General features: G+C 44.2%; 1 protein-coding gene across 1 annotated transcript in view; it reads left to right on the forward strand.

Moving 5' to 3' along the window:
- LRIG2 (leucine rich repeats and immunoglobulin like domains 2) overlaps positions 1–19,113 on the forward strand; it is a 98,327-nt gene extending 79,214 nt beyond the window's left edge. Inside the window, exons 13-19 of the mRNA XM_069761754.1 lie at positions 103–423; positions 7,097–7,378; positions 9,120–9,569; positions 11,449–11,598; positions 15,269–15,418; positions 16,724–16,969; positions 17,896–19,113. Coding sequence (XP_069617855.1) covers positions 103–423; positions 7,097–7,378; positions 9,120–9,569; positions 11,449–11,598; positions 15,269–15,418; positions 16,724–16,969; positions 17,896–18,131 — 1,835 coding nt within the window. The 3' untranslated portion in view covers positions 18,132–19,113. The remainder of the gene's footprint in view (positions 1–102; positions 424–7,096; positions 7,379–9,119; positions 9,570–11,448; positions 11,599–15,268; positions 15,419–16,723; positions 16,970–17,895) is intronic.
- The last annotated feature ends 234 nt before the right edge of the window (positions 19,114–19,347 follow it).

Genomic DNA, 19,347 nt, shown 5'->3' on the forward strand with positions numbered 1-19,347 from the left:
TGAAGTTTAACCTCTGAAATGCTTACAGTGTCCGTTACGTTTATTAATTTGTATTTCAAGTAACTTATGTTCATTCTTTCTTCCCCCACTCCTCCTCCCTAGATAACTTTCCAAAACCACAAATCCGAATTCACCCAGAAACCACCGTGGCGCTGAAAGGAATGAATGTGACTCTGACTTGTGCCGCAGCCAGTAGCAGTGACACCCCGATGTCTACCGCATGGAGGAAAGACACGGAACTCTTGTATGATGCAAGGATAGAAACCTTTGCCAGATATCAGAAGCACGGGGCTGAGCTGGTGGAATACACCACTGTTTTGCACCTTTTCAACGTGAATTTTACAGATGAAGGAAAATACCAATGCGTCATCACCAACCACTTTGGCTCCAATTATTCCAGTAAAGCTAAACTCACCGTTAATGGTAAGCAAAATGCTCAAAATAATGTAGGTCCTACGGGTCAAGCAGCATGCATAGTGCAAGGAATACTGCGTACTAATCACTCTTAAACCTTAAGGTGACCCTCTTGTCTGAAAGACAAATTTGACGTTATGAATCACATGTATAGTCCACGTTCCTGGTGTTGCTATTGTGAAATATTAATAATGAAATGTATACTCTTCAACATTGAAATTGCAACACAAAGAAGAAAAGTCGGGGGGAATCCTGAAAATCACAAAATTGATACATAATGATATGCAAATGATGGGGGAATACAAGTAAAACATTCAAAACCTTTCGATTTATTCAGTATTGTGTATGAGCACCACACAAAAATAAACACACATACCTTGGTATGCTATCAGTAAGGTTATTAATGGTTGTCTGAGGATTGTTCTGCAACTCTGATTGCATTTAGGCAAATCATCAAGATCCACTGCTGACCGCTCCATTTGCAATTGCAGACCAATGACGCCACCACTCTCAAAGGCTTTCATGGTGCAGAGCAAGACAACAATAGAATAAGAGAGAACATATCCAATGAAAATAATAACTCTCCTTTAGGGAAGTAGAATGAAATAAAGGAAAGGCATATACTGGATGCATGTTAGTTACCGTATATACTCGAGTATAAGCCGACCCCCCTAATTTTGCCACAAAAAACTGGGAAAACTTATTGACTCGAGTATAAGCCTAGGGTGGAAAATGCAGCAGCTACCGGTGAATTTCAAAAATAAAAATAGATGCTCCATACCGTTCATTATGGCCCCATAGCTGTGCCATATAGTGCTCTGCACCGTTCATTATTGCCCCATAGATGTACCATAGAAAGGTGTGCCATATAGTGCTCTGCGCACCGTTCATTATTGCCCCATAGCTGTGCCATATTTTGCTCTGCACCGTTCATTATTGCCCCATAGCTGTGCCATATAGTGCTCTGCACCGTTCATTATTGCCCCATAACTGTGCCATATAGTGCTCTGCGCCGTTCATTATTGCCCCATAGCTGTGCCATATAGTGCTCTGCACCGTTCATTATTGCCCCATAGCTGTGCCATATAGTGCTCTGCACAGTTCATTATTGCCCCATAGCTGTGCCATATAATGCTCTGCACCGTTCATTATTGCCCCATAGCTGTGCCATATAGTGCTCTGTACCGTTCATTCTTGCCCCATAGCTGTGCAATATAGTTCTCTGCACCGTTCATTCTTGCCCCATAGCTGTGCCATATATTGCCCTGCACCGTTCATTCTTGCCCCATAACTGTGCCATATAGTGCTCTGCACCGTTCATTCTTGCCCCATAGCTGTGCCATATAGTGCTCTGCACCGTTCATTCTTGCCCCATAGCTGTGCCATATAGTGCTCTGCACCGTTCATTCTTGCCCCATAGCTGTGCCATATAGTGCCCTGCACCGTTTATTTTTGCCCCATAACTGTGTCATATAGTGCTCTGCACGGTTCATTATTGCCCCATAGCTGTGCCATATAGTGCTCTGCACCGTTCATTATTGCCCCATAGATGTACCATAGAAAGGTGTGCCATATAGTGCTCTGCACCGTTCATTATTGCCCCATAGCTGTGCCATATAGTGCTCTGCACCGTTCATTATTGCCCCATAGCTGTGCCATATAGTGCTCTGCACCGTTCATTATTGCCCCATAGCTGTGCCATATAGTGCTCTGCACCGTTCATTATTGCGCCATAGCTGTGCCATATAGTGCTCTGCACCGTTCATTCTTGCCCCATAACTGTGCCATATAGTGTTCTGCACCGTTTATTCTTGCCCCATAGCTGTGCCATATAGTGCTCTGCACCGTTCATTCTTGCCCCATAGCTGTGCCATATAGTGCTCTGCACCGTTCATTCTTGCCCCATAGCTGTGCCATATAGTGCTCTGCACCGTTCATTCTTGCCCCATAGCTGTGCCATATAGTGCTCTGCACCGTTCATTCTTGCCCCATAGCTGTGCCATATAGTGCTCTGCACCGTTCATTATTGCCCCATATCTGTGCCATATTTTGCTCTGCACCGTTCATTATTGCCCCATAGCTGTGCCATATAGTGCTCTGCACCGTTCATTATTGCCCCATAGCTGTGCCATATAGTGCTCTGCACCGTTCATTATTGCCCCATAGCTGTGCCATATAGTGCTCTGCACCGTTCATTATTGCGCCATAGCTGTGCCATATAGTGCTCTGCACCGTTCATTCTTGCCCCATAACTGTGCCATATAGTGCTCTGCACCGTTTATTCTTGCCCCATAGCTGTGCCATATAGTACTCTGCACCGTTCATTCTTGCCCCATAGCTGTGCCATATAGTGCTCTGCACCGTTCATTCTTGCCCCATAGCTGTGCCATATAGTGCTCTGCACCATTCATTCTTGCCCCATAGCTGTGCCATATAGTGCTCTGCACCATTCATTTTTGCCCCATAGATGCTCCATATAAAGCTGTGCCATTGCTGCTGCTGCAATATTAAAAAAAAAAATGCCATACTCGCCTCTTTTGCTTGCAGCTCCCCAGCGTCCCGTCCTGGCGTCTCTCTGCACTGACTGATCAGGCAAAGGGCAGCGTGCACACTATATGCGTCATCGCGCCCTCTGACCTGAACAGTCAGTGCAAGAGGACGCGAAGACAGAGCGGCGCCCGGCGGGTGGAACGTGGACAGGTGAATATAAAATACTTACCTAGTCCCGGCGCTCCTGACGCTGCCCCTGCCTGTCACACTGTCTCTGGGTGCCGCAGCTCTTCCTGTCAGCGGTCACTGGCACCGCCCAGAGGAATGAATATGTGGCTCCACCCCTATGGGAGTGGAGTTCATATTCATTTCTCTAATGAGCGGTCCCATGTGACCGCTGACAGGAAGAGCTGCGGCACCCGGAGACAGTGTGACAGGCAGGGGCAGCGTCAGGAGCGCCGGGACTAAATGAGTATGCCTCAGCGCCTTCTCCCCCTCACCCGCCGACCCTGCCGCCCACCGTGACTCGAGTATAAGCCGAGAGGGGCACTTTCAGCCCAAAAATTTGGGCTGAAAATCTCGGCTTCTACTCGAGTATAGACGGTAATTAAATCCTTATTAAACGCAATATACGGCTATAACAAGAATGTCTTCTAAAACAGCAAACCTTTCAGGAATGATGTATATAATAGATCAAACAGAATCAATAAATTCCTGAGCAGAAGAGACTAGAAGTCTCGCCTGTAAGAGTATTCCCCTGATGAATGTAAATGACATAGGTGGATAAGAATTATAATAACCAACCACAAGAGGTAGACAAATATAAAGAAATGTAAAACCCAATGTCATACTCAGTATGGTTGCTAACGTATGAAGACCTATATACATACAGGTCTATATACCAATACATTTGGAAACCCCCTATCAAACAGTAGCATGCCTGCTATAAAGTGACTATTGTAATCATATATGCAGTATAAAAATAAATGGCACTGTATCCTCTACGATAAACCAAAATATGAGGACAGTATCTAGGAAGTCATTGTGGTTTGTCCTGATGAAGAGGTATTATTATTACCTTGAAGCGCGTTAACTAATAAAACTGCATCTGGTCGTACACTGGATCCTCGGCTGCACAGGTTTACATCCGCTTTCATCTCCGAGATTGTCAAGCGCATTCATCGTGGCAGAACATTCCTCAGACAACCAACAAGAACATTGTTGGTAGCATGGTAAAGCAAATAAGTGCGTGTATTTCTGCACATGGCGCTCATGCTCAATACTGAACAAAATAGAATATTTTGAAAATGTATTTCCATTTTCATCATTTGCATATCATTAACAAATTAGATTTTATGATTTCCATAATTCCCTGACTTTACCTTGTAACTGCAATTTCAATGGTGAGTGTATCATTTGAAGAGGAAATGTACCAGTAGAGCACTTTAGTAATGACATTAACCTTGTGATTTGCTGTAGTAAAGACTCGGGCTCTTTGCGCCTGCTATCTTCTAATGATTGGGGTCTTAGATAGATGAGATAAGACCATATCAATTTCCATATGAGGAGTTAGGTCAAGGCCTCAAGTTAGCTGGGGTTTACTACACTTTCATGGCAGATCACCCGAATATACAACCTAGCAATCTTTAGTGTGAACTTGTCACCTTGAAGATGCTGTCTAGTCTGAGAATAACAAATTGATAATAAGTGTGGTAAAGGATTCTTATTACTTACTTTATGGATTTTATATTGCTGCTAATATTGGGTTCTAGTGTGCGGAACAACTTAATGACAGGTTGTTGTTTTTTTAATCATTGACTTATTTAGATGGCTGTCAATCACAGATTAGCACCCCCCACTGGACTCCTATTATTGATTTAATAATTTTAAAAAAAAAGCTGACCAGCTTTTTTTTTTCTTGTTACCATCTAGTAATTTGTGTGTAATCGGTGAGTTAAAATGGTTGCAATCTTCTGCCGTCTCCACCACTGTTCTGATCTCTCTTCACATAACCATAGTTAAGCTCTGCTGGCTCCCAGTGTGTCTTCTGCCTTACCACTTTTACGTTAGAGATCACTTTCTCAATGTATGTCTGACACTAAGAACATCACTCTCATAGACAGTAATGCCTCATTCAGACATCCATGTAACAAGGTCTGGTCGCAGGTCTCCTGACCTAATCTTGATAGCCTCATTAATAGTTTAGGAGACCCACAGCTGGTCAGTGATGAATGGACGTCTAAATGAGGCTTGTAGGGTACTAACTCTTTAAGTGTGAGGCACCAAGAAATGGCTGTGGTCACGTGATCTAGTAGAGACCCAGAGCAGCGCTGCAAACGGCAGAAGACCGCGACCAGTAAGTATTTTAGTGCACACATTACCAATCAATAACGGGGAGAAATTAAAAATACTGGCGTACTCCTTTTTTAGAAATAAAATACAAGATCTGAATCTTTCCCCATAAACCTATATATCAATATGTGCAGCCCCTTCATTGTAGAATATGCTGCCTGCAGAACAGGCTGTAAATTTACTATTGCAAATTCTCTTTATTCCTTCCCATTTTAGTTGTGTCCGAAGATGAAGAGAACAGTGTCTCTAGTGCCACTCTTTAGTGTACAATCCTAAAAGTCCATACCAACCTTTAAAAAACATAAACAAAAAAATAACTTGACACGTGACTACCAGAATCTTCTCTAAGGAATAGCACTCCTTTTACAGGCCGCAGTTTCTCGGTTTTTGCTCCCCTTTGCTCAAAGTGAGCAATGTCTGGCCTGGGAGTATCCATACGTCGACTATTCTTTTCACAAGGAGAATCTCCGACTACCCTCTGCCCCCAAACCATTGTCAAGTGTAACCACGTGTCTACATCCAAATTCTACTGCTTTAAGTTGAGAAACTCCTCCTAATGGAGCGCATCTTCTATTCTGTTATACCTCGTCTCCTGACATTAACCCTGCATTACTACAAACTACCAGTGGTTGTCTTTCTGCTGTTTAACATTATGTCCTCCCTCTATCTAAAACTGAACTCCTTGTGTTTCCTCCCTCCACTAACAATGTCTGTGTGTGGCTCCACCATTACTCCCCAGCAACAGGCTCACTGTTTTGATGTTCTCTTTGATTCAGATCTTTACTTCATTCCCCACATTTGATCACTCACGTGCTCATGTCTCCTACACCTTAAAAACATCTAGAATCAGACCTTTTCTTACCTTTGACTCGGCAAAAACTCTTACTGTAGCTCTTGTTCATCTCGTCTGGACTATTGCAACTGTCTACTAATCGGTCCCCGTCTTACTAATCTCTCCCCTCTCCAAACTGTCTTGAATGCAGCAGCGGGATCATATTCCTCGCCAGTTGCTGCATCGAGGCCTCTACCCTGTGCCAGTCGTTGCACTGGTTGCCTATCCACTCCAGAGTTCAATATAAACTTATCCCTATCACCCACAAAGCTCTCCACGGTCCAGCACCCCCCTACCATCTCCTCCTTCGTCTCCGTCTACCACCCTACCCATGCCCTCCATTCTGCTAATCACTTAAAACTAAAGTCCTCAGTAATCTGAACAGCCCACGCCTGTCTCCAAGACTTCTCACGTGCTGACCCAATTTTTTGGAATGCACTACCCAGGAAAATTCAATTAATTTCCAATACCCACAGTTTTGAGCGTGGCCTAAAAACTCATTTCTTTAGACTGGCCTATTGCCCCACCTCATTTATCTAACTATTCCCGTTTGTCCCATACAAAATTTTCTTAAATCTTGACACCTGTAGCATCTGTTCACACCCTGCATGCACCTAATAGCCCTATGTGTCTGTACTGTACACATACTGGCTAGCGACAAGTTCATGCAGCATTATGTGCATACCTTATTGTACAATATAAGCAATTTTTACCATTTACCTTTCGTGTCTTCCCGATTTGCTGCTTGTGAGCAGGGCCCTCACTCTTTTTGGTATGAGTTATGCTTATTCTGTAATGTCTTTATTGTCTGTACAAGTCCCCTCTAAAATTGTAAAGTGGTGCAGAATATGTTGACACCACAAAAATTATTTTTGCATTTTTTTGTGGCGTAACATATCTTTATCGGAAACGGTTATCACTAGAGTTTAGTAATAGACTTTAAATAACATTTATTACAGTGATATAATCTTCATACTGCCTCCTATTTTCTCATACCCCTTTTCACAGAAATGCCTTCATTTCTTAAAACTCCAATGGACTTGACAATCCGCACTGGTGCCATGGCACGTTTGGAGTGTGCAGCAGAAGGTCACCCACCTCCACAGATCGCATGGCAGAAAGATGGTGGAACAGATTTCCCTGCAGCCCGAGAACGCCGCATGCATGTAATGCCAGAGGATGAAGTCCTCTTCATTGTCAATGTCAAAATTGAAGATATGGGGCTGTACAGCTGCATGGCTCAAAATGCCGCAGGCAGTATATCAACCAATGTGACATTGACGGTGTTGGGTAAGTAAAACGTGTTTGTCCTATGCATGGGCAAACCAATTTGCTGTTGCTAATTCTCAGATTACCTAGCCATATGGTACACTGGGAGACGCAATTAATAGTTTTGATCTTGTAGATTCAATAAAAGTGCATCTCAAAACTATAAGCAGGATTAAATGTTGCCATTCACAAGGGCTGTCCAGGCTTGGGGTTCAAACCTCAAGTCACTAAGTGTGACTGCAGACTTGTGAATCCTCACGGAGCGTGCCTGTCTGGATTCTCCAGTCCTGGGAGCAGCAGTCATGTGACCACATGTATGTAATTTGCATACTTCTGCCACATTCCTACTAGACGTGTCCAGCCTGGCTTGTATTGAGCGAGGCTGCACTTGTTTAGTCGGCACGTGATCACATGTATGCAAATTGCCTACTTGTAGCCACGCTCCCGGGACCAGGGAATTCTGGCTGAGCACTGGGCACGCTCGGAGGATTCACAAGTCTACAGTTGCATAAAGTGATTGCAGACCTGAACCCCAAGCCTGAAATGTGTTTTCATCATCCGTTGCACCATATAGATGGAATTATAGTGCTGGTAGACTTGTTTGTTATTTATGGATATGACAATGACCATGTTGTGGGCTGTGTACAGTGGACAAACACGTCTGGAAAGTCACACGATAGTCCTTGTAGTGTACGCAATGGCATTTCTCTTATGCCTCTATATTAACGTTCACTTGTCCTTTATTATAGAAAGTCATGTTCTACAGTTTTCATACATGTGATCCTTATGTCTTTAAAAGCATGGCTTCTGATGGTTTTTTTTTTCCATAAATTGTTCCTCAATTCTTAGTTGCAAATCATTAAAAGGATTGCCCACAACGTTGACGTTTATGGCCAATCATTCAGATTTTCACCAATATCAGATTGGTGGTTATTTGATACCCCACACCTCCACTGATGAGCTGTTAGCATGTCCCCCGGTGGCCCAATATACAGTGTATAGAGACAGAAATATACGGCTCTGTACCTTGTTGTAGTGGCATTCTCTGGTGCTAAGCTCTAGTGAGGGCAATGAGAGCTGAACTGAAGGACTTGAGACTGGCCATTGCACAGTGTATTGAGCTGTGGTGTTTTGGCTCTGGACACTTGTACATCCAGCTATAGTGAGAACTGTTAACAACTGAGCAGTGGGAATGCTGGGTGTTTAGCCCCCCACCAATCTGATATTGAGGACCTACCTTACAAGCTTTCTATTTCACTTTTTTTTTTATCCTCCCCTAAGCCTGTGTGTGTATTTAGTGTAGTATTGGTGTGTTAATAGACTCTCCCACTACAGTCTTTTCTGGTATCCAGCGCTGTTTTGCTCCTCTTCTAAAAGACATCACTGCTCTTCAGACTCTCTGGATCATACTGCTCTGCGTGACCCGGAAGTGACTTTTACAATGTAGTCTCTGATGAGACAGATTGAGGTTCCATAGGCCATCATTGTAAAAGACTTCCAGCACACACACAGCACGGTGTGATCTGGGGAGTCTGGATTGTCGTCACCCGAGTCCGAAGAGAATCGGAACGGCGCTGTATTCTGAAGAATATGGTGGTAGGTTAGTAGATTAATACATTGTCGTACATATACACAGGTTTAGTGGACAGAAGTTCATGGGAGGGTTTCTTTTTAGAATGAGTCATAAATCTCAAAGTCCTGAACAATCCCTTTAAATAATCATTTGTTGCTGGTTATAATTATGTGATGTCTCTTCTTTCAGAAACTCCTTCTTTTATAAGACCCCTTGAAGACAGAACAGTGGCTCGTGGGGAGACGGCAGTCCTGCAGTGCATAGCAGGAGGTAGCCCAGCACCTCGCTTGAACTGGACCAAAGACGACGGGCCCCTGATGGTAACAGAACGCCACTTCTTTGCAGCCGCAAATCAGCTGCTCATTATTGTTGATGCAGGCCCAGAAGATGCTGGGAAATACACCTGCAGCATGTCTAATACTCTTGGAACGGAGCGGGGTCACATCAACCTATATGTCTTGTCATCACCAAACTGTGACTCCTCACAAACAGTCATTGGCTATGAAGAAGATGGGTGGACTACTGTTGGGATCGTCATAATTGTGGTTGTCTGCTGTGTCGTGGGGACATCGTTGGTCTGGGTGATTGTTATCTACCATATGAGAAGGAAAAGTGAAGACTACAGCATTACCAATACTGGTAAGTGGCCGTATCACGGCTATTCACTTCTCATAGTTCACAACAGGCGGCCCTGGTTTGTGTTGTGGGAAATGTATAGCCTGAAGTTTTATCCTGTTTGCTAATTTCAGGCCTTGTTGGTCATCAGTAACATAGGGCTAGTAACTGCTCCTTCTGGCAGGAACCTCCCCAGAGTACACCATTTCTTCCTACGTTTAGATGCACACAAACACCTGTCACCTGCCAGGCTTACATGGTGTCATCCTCAGAAACCTGACAAAACAAATTCAACCTCTCTGTGCCCTTCATGTCTCCGCCTGCTTTATCCCGATAAATGATGTACACTGAAAAGCCGATGGTAAGGAATTGAATTGTACAACCACAAAGCACGCTGCCAAGCAAGGCTTAGGAATACGGAAAAACATTACTATCTCGAAAGCACAAACCAGATTCCGATGATGTGAGCGTTCAGCCTTTTCATCTGCTGTGCACAGATATTCGTAGGGATCTTTGTAATCTAATATGTTCAGTTCCTAGCCACGAACCTGCAGAGGTGATCTCTCTATTGTAGGTCACGGGTGGGAGCGATTACACAGGTCTTATTGTTTGCTATAAATAAGTGTGCCGGAATGATCCCCTCCACAGAGCCTGATGTGTGAGGACTATGCCCACTAGATGTCTCGTGGAACTCTAACTTTGTGTTTGCTCACTGAGACCTGGAGTCTGCGGCAACATTTCCTCTTTGATCGTCCACAAATGGAAAATTTGACTAATAGCCATATTGTCATAATGATGTTTTTTTTCACTTACACAGAGAGTTTTTTTTTTTTTTGCACTGAAAGTAAAAGATAAATGAACTTGATTTTCCCCGGTAGTGTTGCAGTTTGTCACGGGGCGGCGCCGTGAATATACAGAGCAGCTTCTGTAACCATGCTGGCCCTACCCTCGTGACTAAAACCAAATGCTTCCAGGGAGAATAAAGTTCATTTTCGCCCTCCAGCGGTTGGCTGCATGCAGTCCTCGGGCAGATTAGTAATGCCATTAACCTGCAGATTAACCCCATATCTGCTGGGTAATAGCATTTTTTACTGGTGACCTTTTCTCTAACTGCCATTCGTTCTTTTTAGCCCTGTTAGGGTCTTGAACCTGCAGTTATCTGACTATTTCCTATGAAGTCCCGTCTGGACTTCATGGGAGTACAAAGAAGGCAGTGTCAGCGACTTTCAGTAGTCGACTTGTTGCTATGGTGGCTCATTGCACCCCCACCCACTTCCCGAGATCTTGTGTAGGGAGGACTGGGACGTGGATTCCAACTGTGACAGCGCATCTAAATGATTAAACATCAGTGAGTGCAGCTAGGCAGGTGCCTGCTCTGTACACCCATATCTAACATATAATGTACATGTATCTCCTGCATTGGGAGAAGTTTAAACGTGGTACGTTTTGGAAAGGCTAAGTTCCTGTTAATACACAATACAACACAAGTACATGTTCACATGGCAAACATTTCTGTTCCAAAACAGAAGGCTCCCCCTACTTGCCATTTGCATGTAGATGTACCCCTACTCCAATATAGCTAGTCTACATGTGACAGATAGCCAGGTCAATAATAAACCTAATTCTTCATTTCCACTCTACGGTGCATATTCAGTAAGACATGAAATACATGCAGATTTCCAGCATCTGAAGGTGCCCTAAGAGCGTCACATTACCGAAGGCCTCACACACCCATCAGGATTTTACACCCGTTTTGTGAAAAACTTATTAAAAATGAATGAGACCAAATATGTATAATGTATGGCAATTGCTATATCTGTAATTATTGTATTCTATACGCAGGAACGATTTCCTAGACTCAGTGATGGATTAAGCTTTTATATATTTTGTCTCGTTTCTTCAGAGGACCTGAATCTACCTGCTGACATCCCCAGCTACCTGTCTTCCCAAGGAACCCTGTCTGAGCCACCAGAAGGGTACAGTAACTCCGAGGCTGGTAGCCATCAACAGCTCATGCCTCCTGCCAGCGGCTGTGTTCACAAGGGGACAGATGGTAAGTACATGGGGTCCAGAGCACAGCTTCCTTTGTGTCACAACTTGATGTTTGTGAAGTTAAATGTATCTTGCAGAAGTCTTCAGCTAAATGCTCCTGCTTTATCTTTTATTTAATGTAGCGAAGAACAAATTGGCAGAAAAAATATGCATGGATAGGAATGTAAACTTTCCATGGAGATGGCAAACTACTACATGCATAGCGCTTGTAGGAAACTCCTTGCCCACTGTGCAGTACATGTACGGCGCTTGTCGGAAACTCCTTGCCCACTGTGCAGTACATGTACGGCGCTTGTCGGAAACTCCTTGCCCACTGTGCAGTACATGTACGGCGCTTGTCGGAAACTCCTTGCCCACTGTGCAGTACATGTACGGCGCTTGTCGGAAACTCCTTGCCCACTGTGCAGTACATGTACAGTGAAGGATGAAAAGTGTTTTAACAAAACAAACAAAAACAAAACTCAGAAACAGTGTCACTCCTAGGAATGACACTGTTTCTGAGTTTTGTTTTTGTTTGTTTTTTTAAAACACTTTTCATCCTTCACTGCTTCACTGTACATGTACTGCACAGTGGGCAAGGAGTTTCCGACAAGCGCCGTACATGTACTGCACAGTGGGCAAGGAGTTTCCGACAAGCGCCGTACATGTACTGCACAGTGGGCAAGGAGTTTCCGACAAGCGCCGTACATGTACTGCACAGTGGGCAAGGAGTTTCCGACAAGCGCCGTACATGTACTGCACAGTGGGCAAGGAGTTTCCTACAAGCGCTATGCATGTACTACACAGTGGGCAAGGAGTTTCCGACAAGCGCTATGCATGTACTACACAGTGGGCACGGAGTTTCCGACAAGCACCGTACATGTACTACACCAAGGGTCCTCAACTCCAGGCCTCGAGGGCCGCCAACAGTACAGGTTTTCAGGATTTCTTTAGTATTGCATCGGTGGTAATGTGATCATCTGCACAGGTGATGATTCCAACCCCTGTGCAATACTAAGGAAATCCTGAAAACCTGCACTGTTGGCGGCCCTCGAGGCCTGGAGTTGGGGACCACTGAACTACACAGTGGGCAAGGAGTTTCCGACAAGCGCTATGCATTTACTACACAGTGGGCAAGGAGTTTCCGACAAGCGCTATGCATGTACTACACAGTGGGCAAGGAGTTTCCGACAAGTGCCGTACATGTACTGCACAGAGGGCAAGGAGTTTACAACAAGCGCCATACATGTACAATGAAGTGATGATGCTGGCTCACAGGAGTTTCATTAACCGCAGGTGGCAACTATATATTATATCCCTGCTCACAGGGATTTAATTCTTTAGTTGCGGTTCTCGGTCGCTATAGAATGCTGCATCTAGATTTGAGGGATGCTAAAACATTTGTTAAAAAAAGAATACAACTTTTTGTCCAACCCATGATTGTACTGACCTAAAAACTAAAGATATCATGCTAAATTGTCGGTAATTTATGCAGTCTGTTTCCCAAAAATCTGAATGTCAATTAAAATGTTACTGCACCAATAACAACTCGACTTGATACCAAAAGCTCACGCCTGTACTGACCTGTTGGCTGTTAACAGAAAAAAGGGTTTTCCACGTTACTAGATGCTCAAAGATGCTGGAAAGCCTCATGACTCCCCAGAAAAACAATCCATTAAATTCTACACCCTTTAAACCAAATGGCCCCTTGGGAGCCCAGTTAATGTTGACATGTCGCATTGCTGCAGTGTGGAGAACCCACCTTAGGCTATGTGCACAAGTAGAAAAATCCGCAGTGCAAAACCGCTGCGGTTTTTACTGCGGATTTATAGCGTTTTTTAATGCGGATTCTGCTGCGGTTTTCCATCTGCATTTTTCTATTGAAGCAGATGGAAAACCGCTGCGGATTCCGCACAAAGAATTGACATGCTGCGTAAAATAATCCGCTGCGTTTCCACGCGGCTTTTTCCGCAGCATGGGCACAGCATTTTTGGTTTCCCATAAGTTTACATTGTACTGTAAACTCATGAGAAACTGCTGCGGATCCGCAGGAAAATCCGTAACGTGTGCACATAGCCTTAAGGGGTTTTCTTGACTCTAATGATTTAAAGTCTGTTCAGTAGATAGATTATCAGTGTGAGATCGGTGATGCTATAACACTAGCTACACCTGCTAATGCAGTCACCCAAATTAAGAAAGGTACTATAGGAACTCAGCAGACCCGAACATTGCTTAATGGCCGCAGAGTTCTGCACTTTATCTGCCAAGTGAATGTACCTCAGCACTTGGCAATGTACGGGGCCGCTGTGTTCTGCCCCCTACATCTTAGTTCTGGATCCTGTTGGAATAGTTATTAGCTGATTGTTGGGGTCTCTGAGCTCCATACATTTCATATTGAGTTAGACCATCAATTGTTAGGTAAGTGACAAGCCATTTAACAATGTATGCAACTGAAGAAAACGTCGGAACTCTGTCCTCAAGGATGAACTCCTTTTTATTTAAAAAAAATTATGTGCATAGACAACATTTTAAAATGCGTATCAGAACACACAGAATATGCATTTCGGAATTAAATGCCTTAATCGTAGCATATGATTAAAAGGAACCTGTTACCCCCAAAATCGAAGATGAGCTAAACCCACCGCCATCAGGGGCTTATCTACAGCATTCTGTAATGCTGTAGATAAGCCCCCGATGTATCCTGAAAGATGAGAAAAAGAGGTTAGATTATACTCACCAGGGGCGGTCCCAGTGCGGTCCGGATCCAATGGGCGTCGTGGTCCAGTCCGGGGCCTCCCATCTTCTTACGATGACGTCCTCTTCTTGTATTCAGGCTGTGGCTCCGGCGTACTTTGTCTGCCCTGTTGAGGGCAGAGCAAAGTACTGCAGTGCGCAGACGCCGGGAAAGGTCAGAGAGGCCCAGCGCCTGCGCACTGCAGTACTTTGCCCTCAACAGGGCAGACAAAGTACGCCTGCGCTGGAACCACAGCGTGAAGGCCAGAAGAGGGCGTCATCCTATGACGATAGGAGGCCCCTCACCGGACCGCGACACTCATCAGACCGGATCGGGACCGCCCCTGGGTGAGTAATCTGAGTATAATCTAACCTCTTTTTCGCATCTTTCAGGATACATCGGGGGCTTATCTACAGCATTCCAGAATGCTGTAGATAAGCCCCTGATGCTGGTGGGCTTAGCTCCCCTTCGATTTTACGGGTGACAGGTTCCCTTTAAGGAATTTCATTCCAAAACCCGTAAGAGGATGTTCTGATATATGTATTTTTAAATATAAATGTAGATATCTCCAGAAGCACAAGCACGGTGCTATAGACAATCATTCATCAACTGAGGCCACAAATATGTTCTTTCAGTTTCTGTCTGGCCTATATGCATTGACATACCATTATATGTATAGGAAAACACATCAGGCTGCACTTTCCTAATCAGAAAGCCACTGCAAGGAAATGTGTATACCATGTTTTTCTTTACAGTGGGTCTCTGGATATATCTTCTTCCATCCTAATAATGGCCTCTGTCTGGGGCATACCTCCCTGAGCAATTGTTCAGTTTGGTCCTATCCTTAGTGACTTCCCACTCCCAGCAGAGTGAGGGCCAGAGAAGCCTAGGTTTTGGTAGTCAAGTTTCTAATGGTGGTTTGATACTTACACTGCAATATACTGTTATTCTCCCTAAGGTCTGTACGTTGATACCGGTAGTGAGGCAGATGCCGAAATCCTTAATGCGCAGTATGCATCGAATATGCAGAATGGGAGAATACAGCAATTATTTGGTCGCGGCAATGGCTTACATACTATAGACAGAAGGGACAGCCTTCCCGTTCCAGGTAAGAGAAGTAATCACCCAGCAAAAATACCGTATATACTCGAGTATAAGCCGACCCAAGTATAAGCCGACCCCCCTAATTTTGCCACAAAAAATTGGGAAAACTTAATGACTCAAGTATAAGCCTAGGGTGGAAAATGCAGCAGCTACCGGTGAATTTCAAAAGTAAAAATAGATACCAATAAAAGTAAAATTAATTGAGACATCAGTAGGTTGTGTTTTTGAATATCCATATTAAATCAGGAGCCCCATATAATGCTCCATACAGTTTATGATGGCCCCATTAGATGCTCCATATTAAAATATGCCCCATATAATCCTGCATAAAGGGTAATAAGGGCCCCATAAGATGCTCCGTACAGTCACTTGCCCCATATAGTGCTGCACAAGTGTTATGGCCCCATACAGATGCTCCGCACAGCCACTTGCCCCATTTGCTTTTACTGCCATAAAAAAAAATCACATACTCACCTCTCCATCGCTCAGGACCCCGGCATTTTTACCTGCTCCTCGTGCGACTCCGTCTTCGGCACTAACGTTCAGCAGAGGGCGCGCACTGACTACGTCACCACGCCCTCTGACCTGAGCGTCACTGCCAGAGGACGCTGGAGACGGAGCCGCACCGGAACGAGGAGCAGGTAAATATCGCGCAGCGCTCCCCTCCCCGTATACTTACCTGCTCCCGGCGCGGTCCCTGGACGTCCCTGCTTCTTCCAGTGCTGCATCTTCTTCCTGTATTGAGCAGTCACCGTTACCGCTCATTTACAGCAATGAATATGTGGCTCCACCTCTACGAAGGTGGAGCCGCATATTCATTTCTGTAATGAGCGGTACCATGTGACCGCTCAGTACAGGAAGAATCTGCAGCGCTGGAAGAAGCAGGGACGTCCAGGGACCGCGCAGGGAGCAAGTAAGTATAATTACACAGCCCTCGCTCCCCCTCCCCCGCCGACCCCCAGGTATGACTCGAGTATAAACCGAGAGGGGGACTTTCAGCCCAAAAAAATGGGCTGAAAACCTCGGCTTATACTCGAGTATATACGGTACTTCTCTGTGGATGGAGATAATGAATCCCTGACAATATTGGTTTATTCAAAAGGCCTCAGCCTGGTTCCTGCGCTTATTTTCTGTGCAGTAACTTGTTGCCTATAATGATGTAACATGATTTTATGTCACTCCAGCCAAAATGGAAAACCTTACTGTGCCCTGTAATCTGTGTTCAGTAACAGCATGTAGCTGTTTATGCTCCATGTAGAAAAATGGATTTCTTGATGATGCAGTGATGAGGGTCTGTTGATTTTTCTAGGTGGCGGCCAGCTTCTGATCTGTTCTGATTGTTACGACAATGCAAACATCTATTCGAGGACGAGGGAATTCTGTCCTTACACATACATTACAGAGGAGGACCCAATGGACCACGCATTGTCTAACCTTATAGCCCCCATTCCCAAGGACATGTTTCCCAATCACTCACATGACATGACCACATCTGCTGCTGACATGTCTGCATTCCTCACCAGCTACGACAAGGACTGTGCAAAACCCAGCTGTGGTAAGCAACCAAACTCTCCACATCTGGCCTTGTAAATGTCATTATTTTCTTCTTTCCTGGGATGAGAGCTCATTTTTCCACATCCTCGCTCTCCTATTAATACCGCGGCATTATATTCTGCTGATATGACAGCTACAGCTGCGTGTCCTTAATTGCTCCGTGTCTCCAAAGGACCATTACTCACAAAGTAGATGAAAACGAGCTAATAAATATCTCAAGTATCCGTCATTGTGATGTTTTACAGATTGCTTTAGGGGTTGGAGGAATGTAAGAAAAAAAAAAATGTACATGTGCGTAATTTTGTGCCAAGGGGTTAAAGAATAACACAATCAAAAATGCTTAGCCGTGTATTGGTGCTTGTGTGTTTCTTTGCACGTTGTAAAATCTGTGCCCCCTATATTTGTTCGCTGCTACCGTGTGCTTCCAAAATGGGTAGAAATGTCTGATTATTGGGAAACCCCATTAATGGTTTTCCTCTATGCAGCCAAAGGGTGAAAGAAGTTGCATGGTCACATATGTCTATTAGACAGGGGTGACTACCAAACACAGCACACGCCGATTTCGCTTAGTCCCATAGACGTTGACGAGAGCGGCAATACACATCCCTGACTGCAGTGACAAACAGGTTTGGGGACCCCGCTCTAGTGATCATGGGGGAGCCGCCAACTTTCATAGTTAGAGATATGGCCGATGTTTATTGAAACAACGCAGCATGACTGACTAGTTTTCTTTCAGCTCCTCGTAGAGTACACGGGAAAGGTTTTTAAAAAAGGGAAAAAAAACTCACTATGGGAGATTGCATTGTGTGACCAATGTGAAATAAGTCTTAAGAATTGTATGCGTCAGCATGAGTGTGTAGTAATGTTCTGTACAGTTGTATTCCAGTTACTAAAACCCGATCATTAACTAATTGTTTGTGCTTTTAGATTCCTTTCCTCGCCTGTCTTGGAGTATAACGAAAGATGACAACCGTCCAGCAGCACATCCTCACTTCTCCCACCATCCTGTACCAGTCCATGAGAAAAGCCTTCTCAGAAACGAGGTGGCCTCTTCAGTGAAGTCAGACGAGCACCCCCTTCCTAGACCTTACACAAGATCATGTGACCAGGACTACGACTTGGGCAGGACTCTAAATATTGGAGATTACAAGGAGACAACCTAATGAAACCAAAGGAATCTTCAAGTCAGCTGACTTTTCTAATGACTACCTCAACGTTGAATAAATGGCCAAAGAGTGCTACAGTGGGTTTGTTTACAAGCGCATCATGTGGACCAATGCAAAAATCCTGTGTCAGACGGCAGCTGGATCACTGCTACGTAGCTTGGACCGGTCATTATTTGAGCACTTCTACGTTTGCTTCAGGATGAGCTGGACAGACGTGAACCTCTGTGAATAGGATGATGTTGTGGCATCCTAACATCAGAAGAAACTAAAGATCTTTTTCCACGTTCTGTTCATAAAATTTCCGGTGGATCCTTTTTTATTTGCAAATGTTCTGTGACTATGCATAGATGCAGGCATTTACCTGTAAACCGTTGCTGAAAAATCATCATATTCACAGGGTGCACATGTACTGTGATGATCCATCTGAGAATGTGAAGGCAGAAAGTGAGCAAATGCTATGGCCCCTATAGCTCGTATTTAGACCACCCATGATATTAAATCGGGCGGGGGGTGGGGGATCTTTATGGAGAGATCATAATGGCCAGTTGTCCACTGCTCGAAATTGAATTGCATTCAATAGTTGCATACAGCGCCTCTGTGTGGAAGATCGAATCAGTGCGTTATTCTGTGACCACGTGTCTAGGGTTTGCATTTCTAATGTGTAATGTCGTTAAAGATGGCCAGTGCGGGAACACTTCTATTGACTTCTATATGTCCTCATATTGAAAAATGCAGACTGCTAGTTCAGTACCTTTAGGAATACACACCCAGCCGAGCGTCCATGCAAGTTATGTCACTCCATAGAAAATATGCTAAGTAGAAGGAATTTTTTAATCAGTCTAATACTAGACTATTTGTAATTTACTGTTTTGGTTCTGACTCTTATTGGGCATATTCTGCTGTGCAATCAGCCATATATACATAAGTGTATAGCTATAATTTATTATGCAAGCAGATTAATCAGATTCCACATTCGTACAATGATGGTTTCTTTCAATTTTTTTCCTTTTTTTTTTTTTTTTTGTGTTTGTGGTTGCATGTATGAAGCTAAGTTACTCCCTAAATAATACAGGAAAGAAATATATCTTGGTACCGTGTTAGCCAGTGGATAGAAAAATATTTAGAATTGAGAGTCCTCAGTGGTTGATACCTTTTAATGGCTAACTGAAAAGATGGTAACAAATTGCAAGCTTTCGAGACTACACAGGTCTCT

The sequence above is a fragment of the Ranitomeya imitator genome, chromosome 3 (assembly GCF_032444005.1).
Source record: "Ranitomeya imitator isolate aRanImi1 chromosome 3, aRanImi1.pri, whole genome shotgun sequence".
NCBI lineage: Eukaryota > Metazoa > Chordata > Amphibia > Anura > Dendrobatidae > Ranitomeya > Ranitomeya imitator.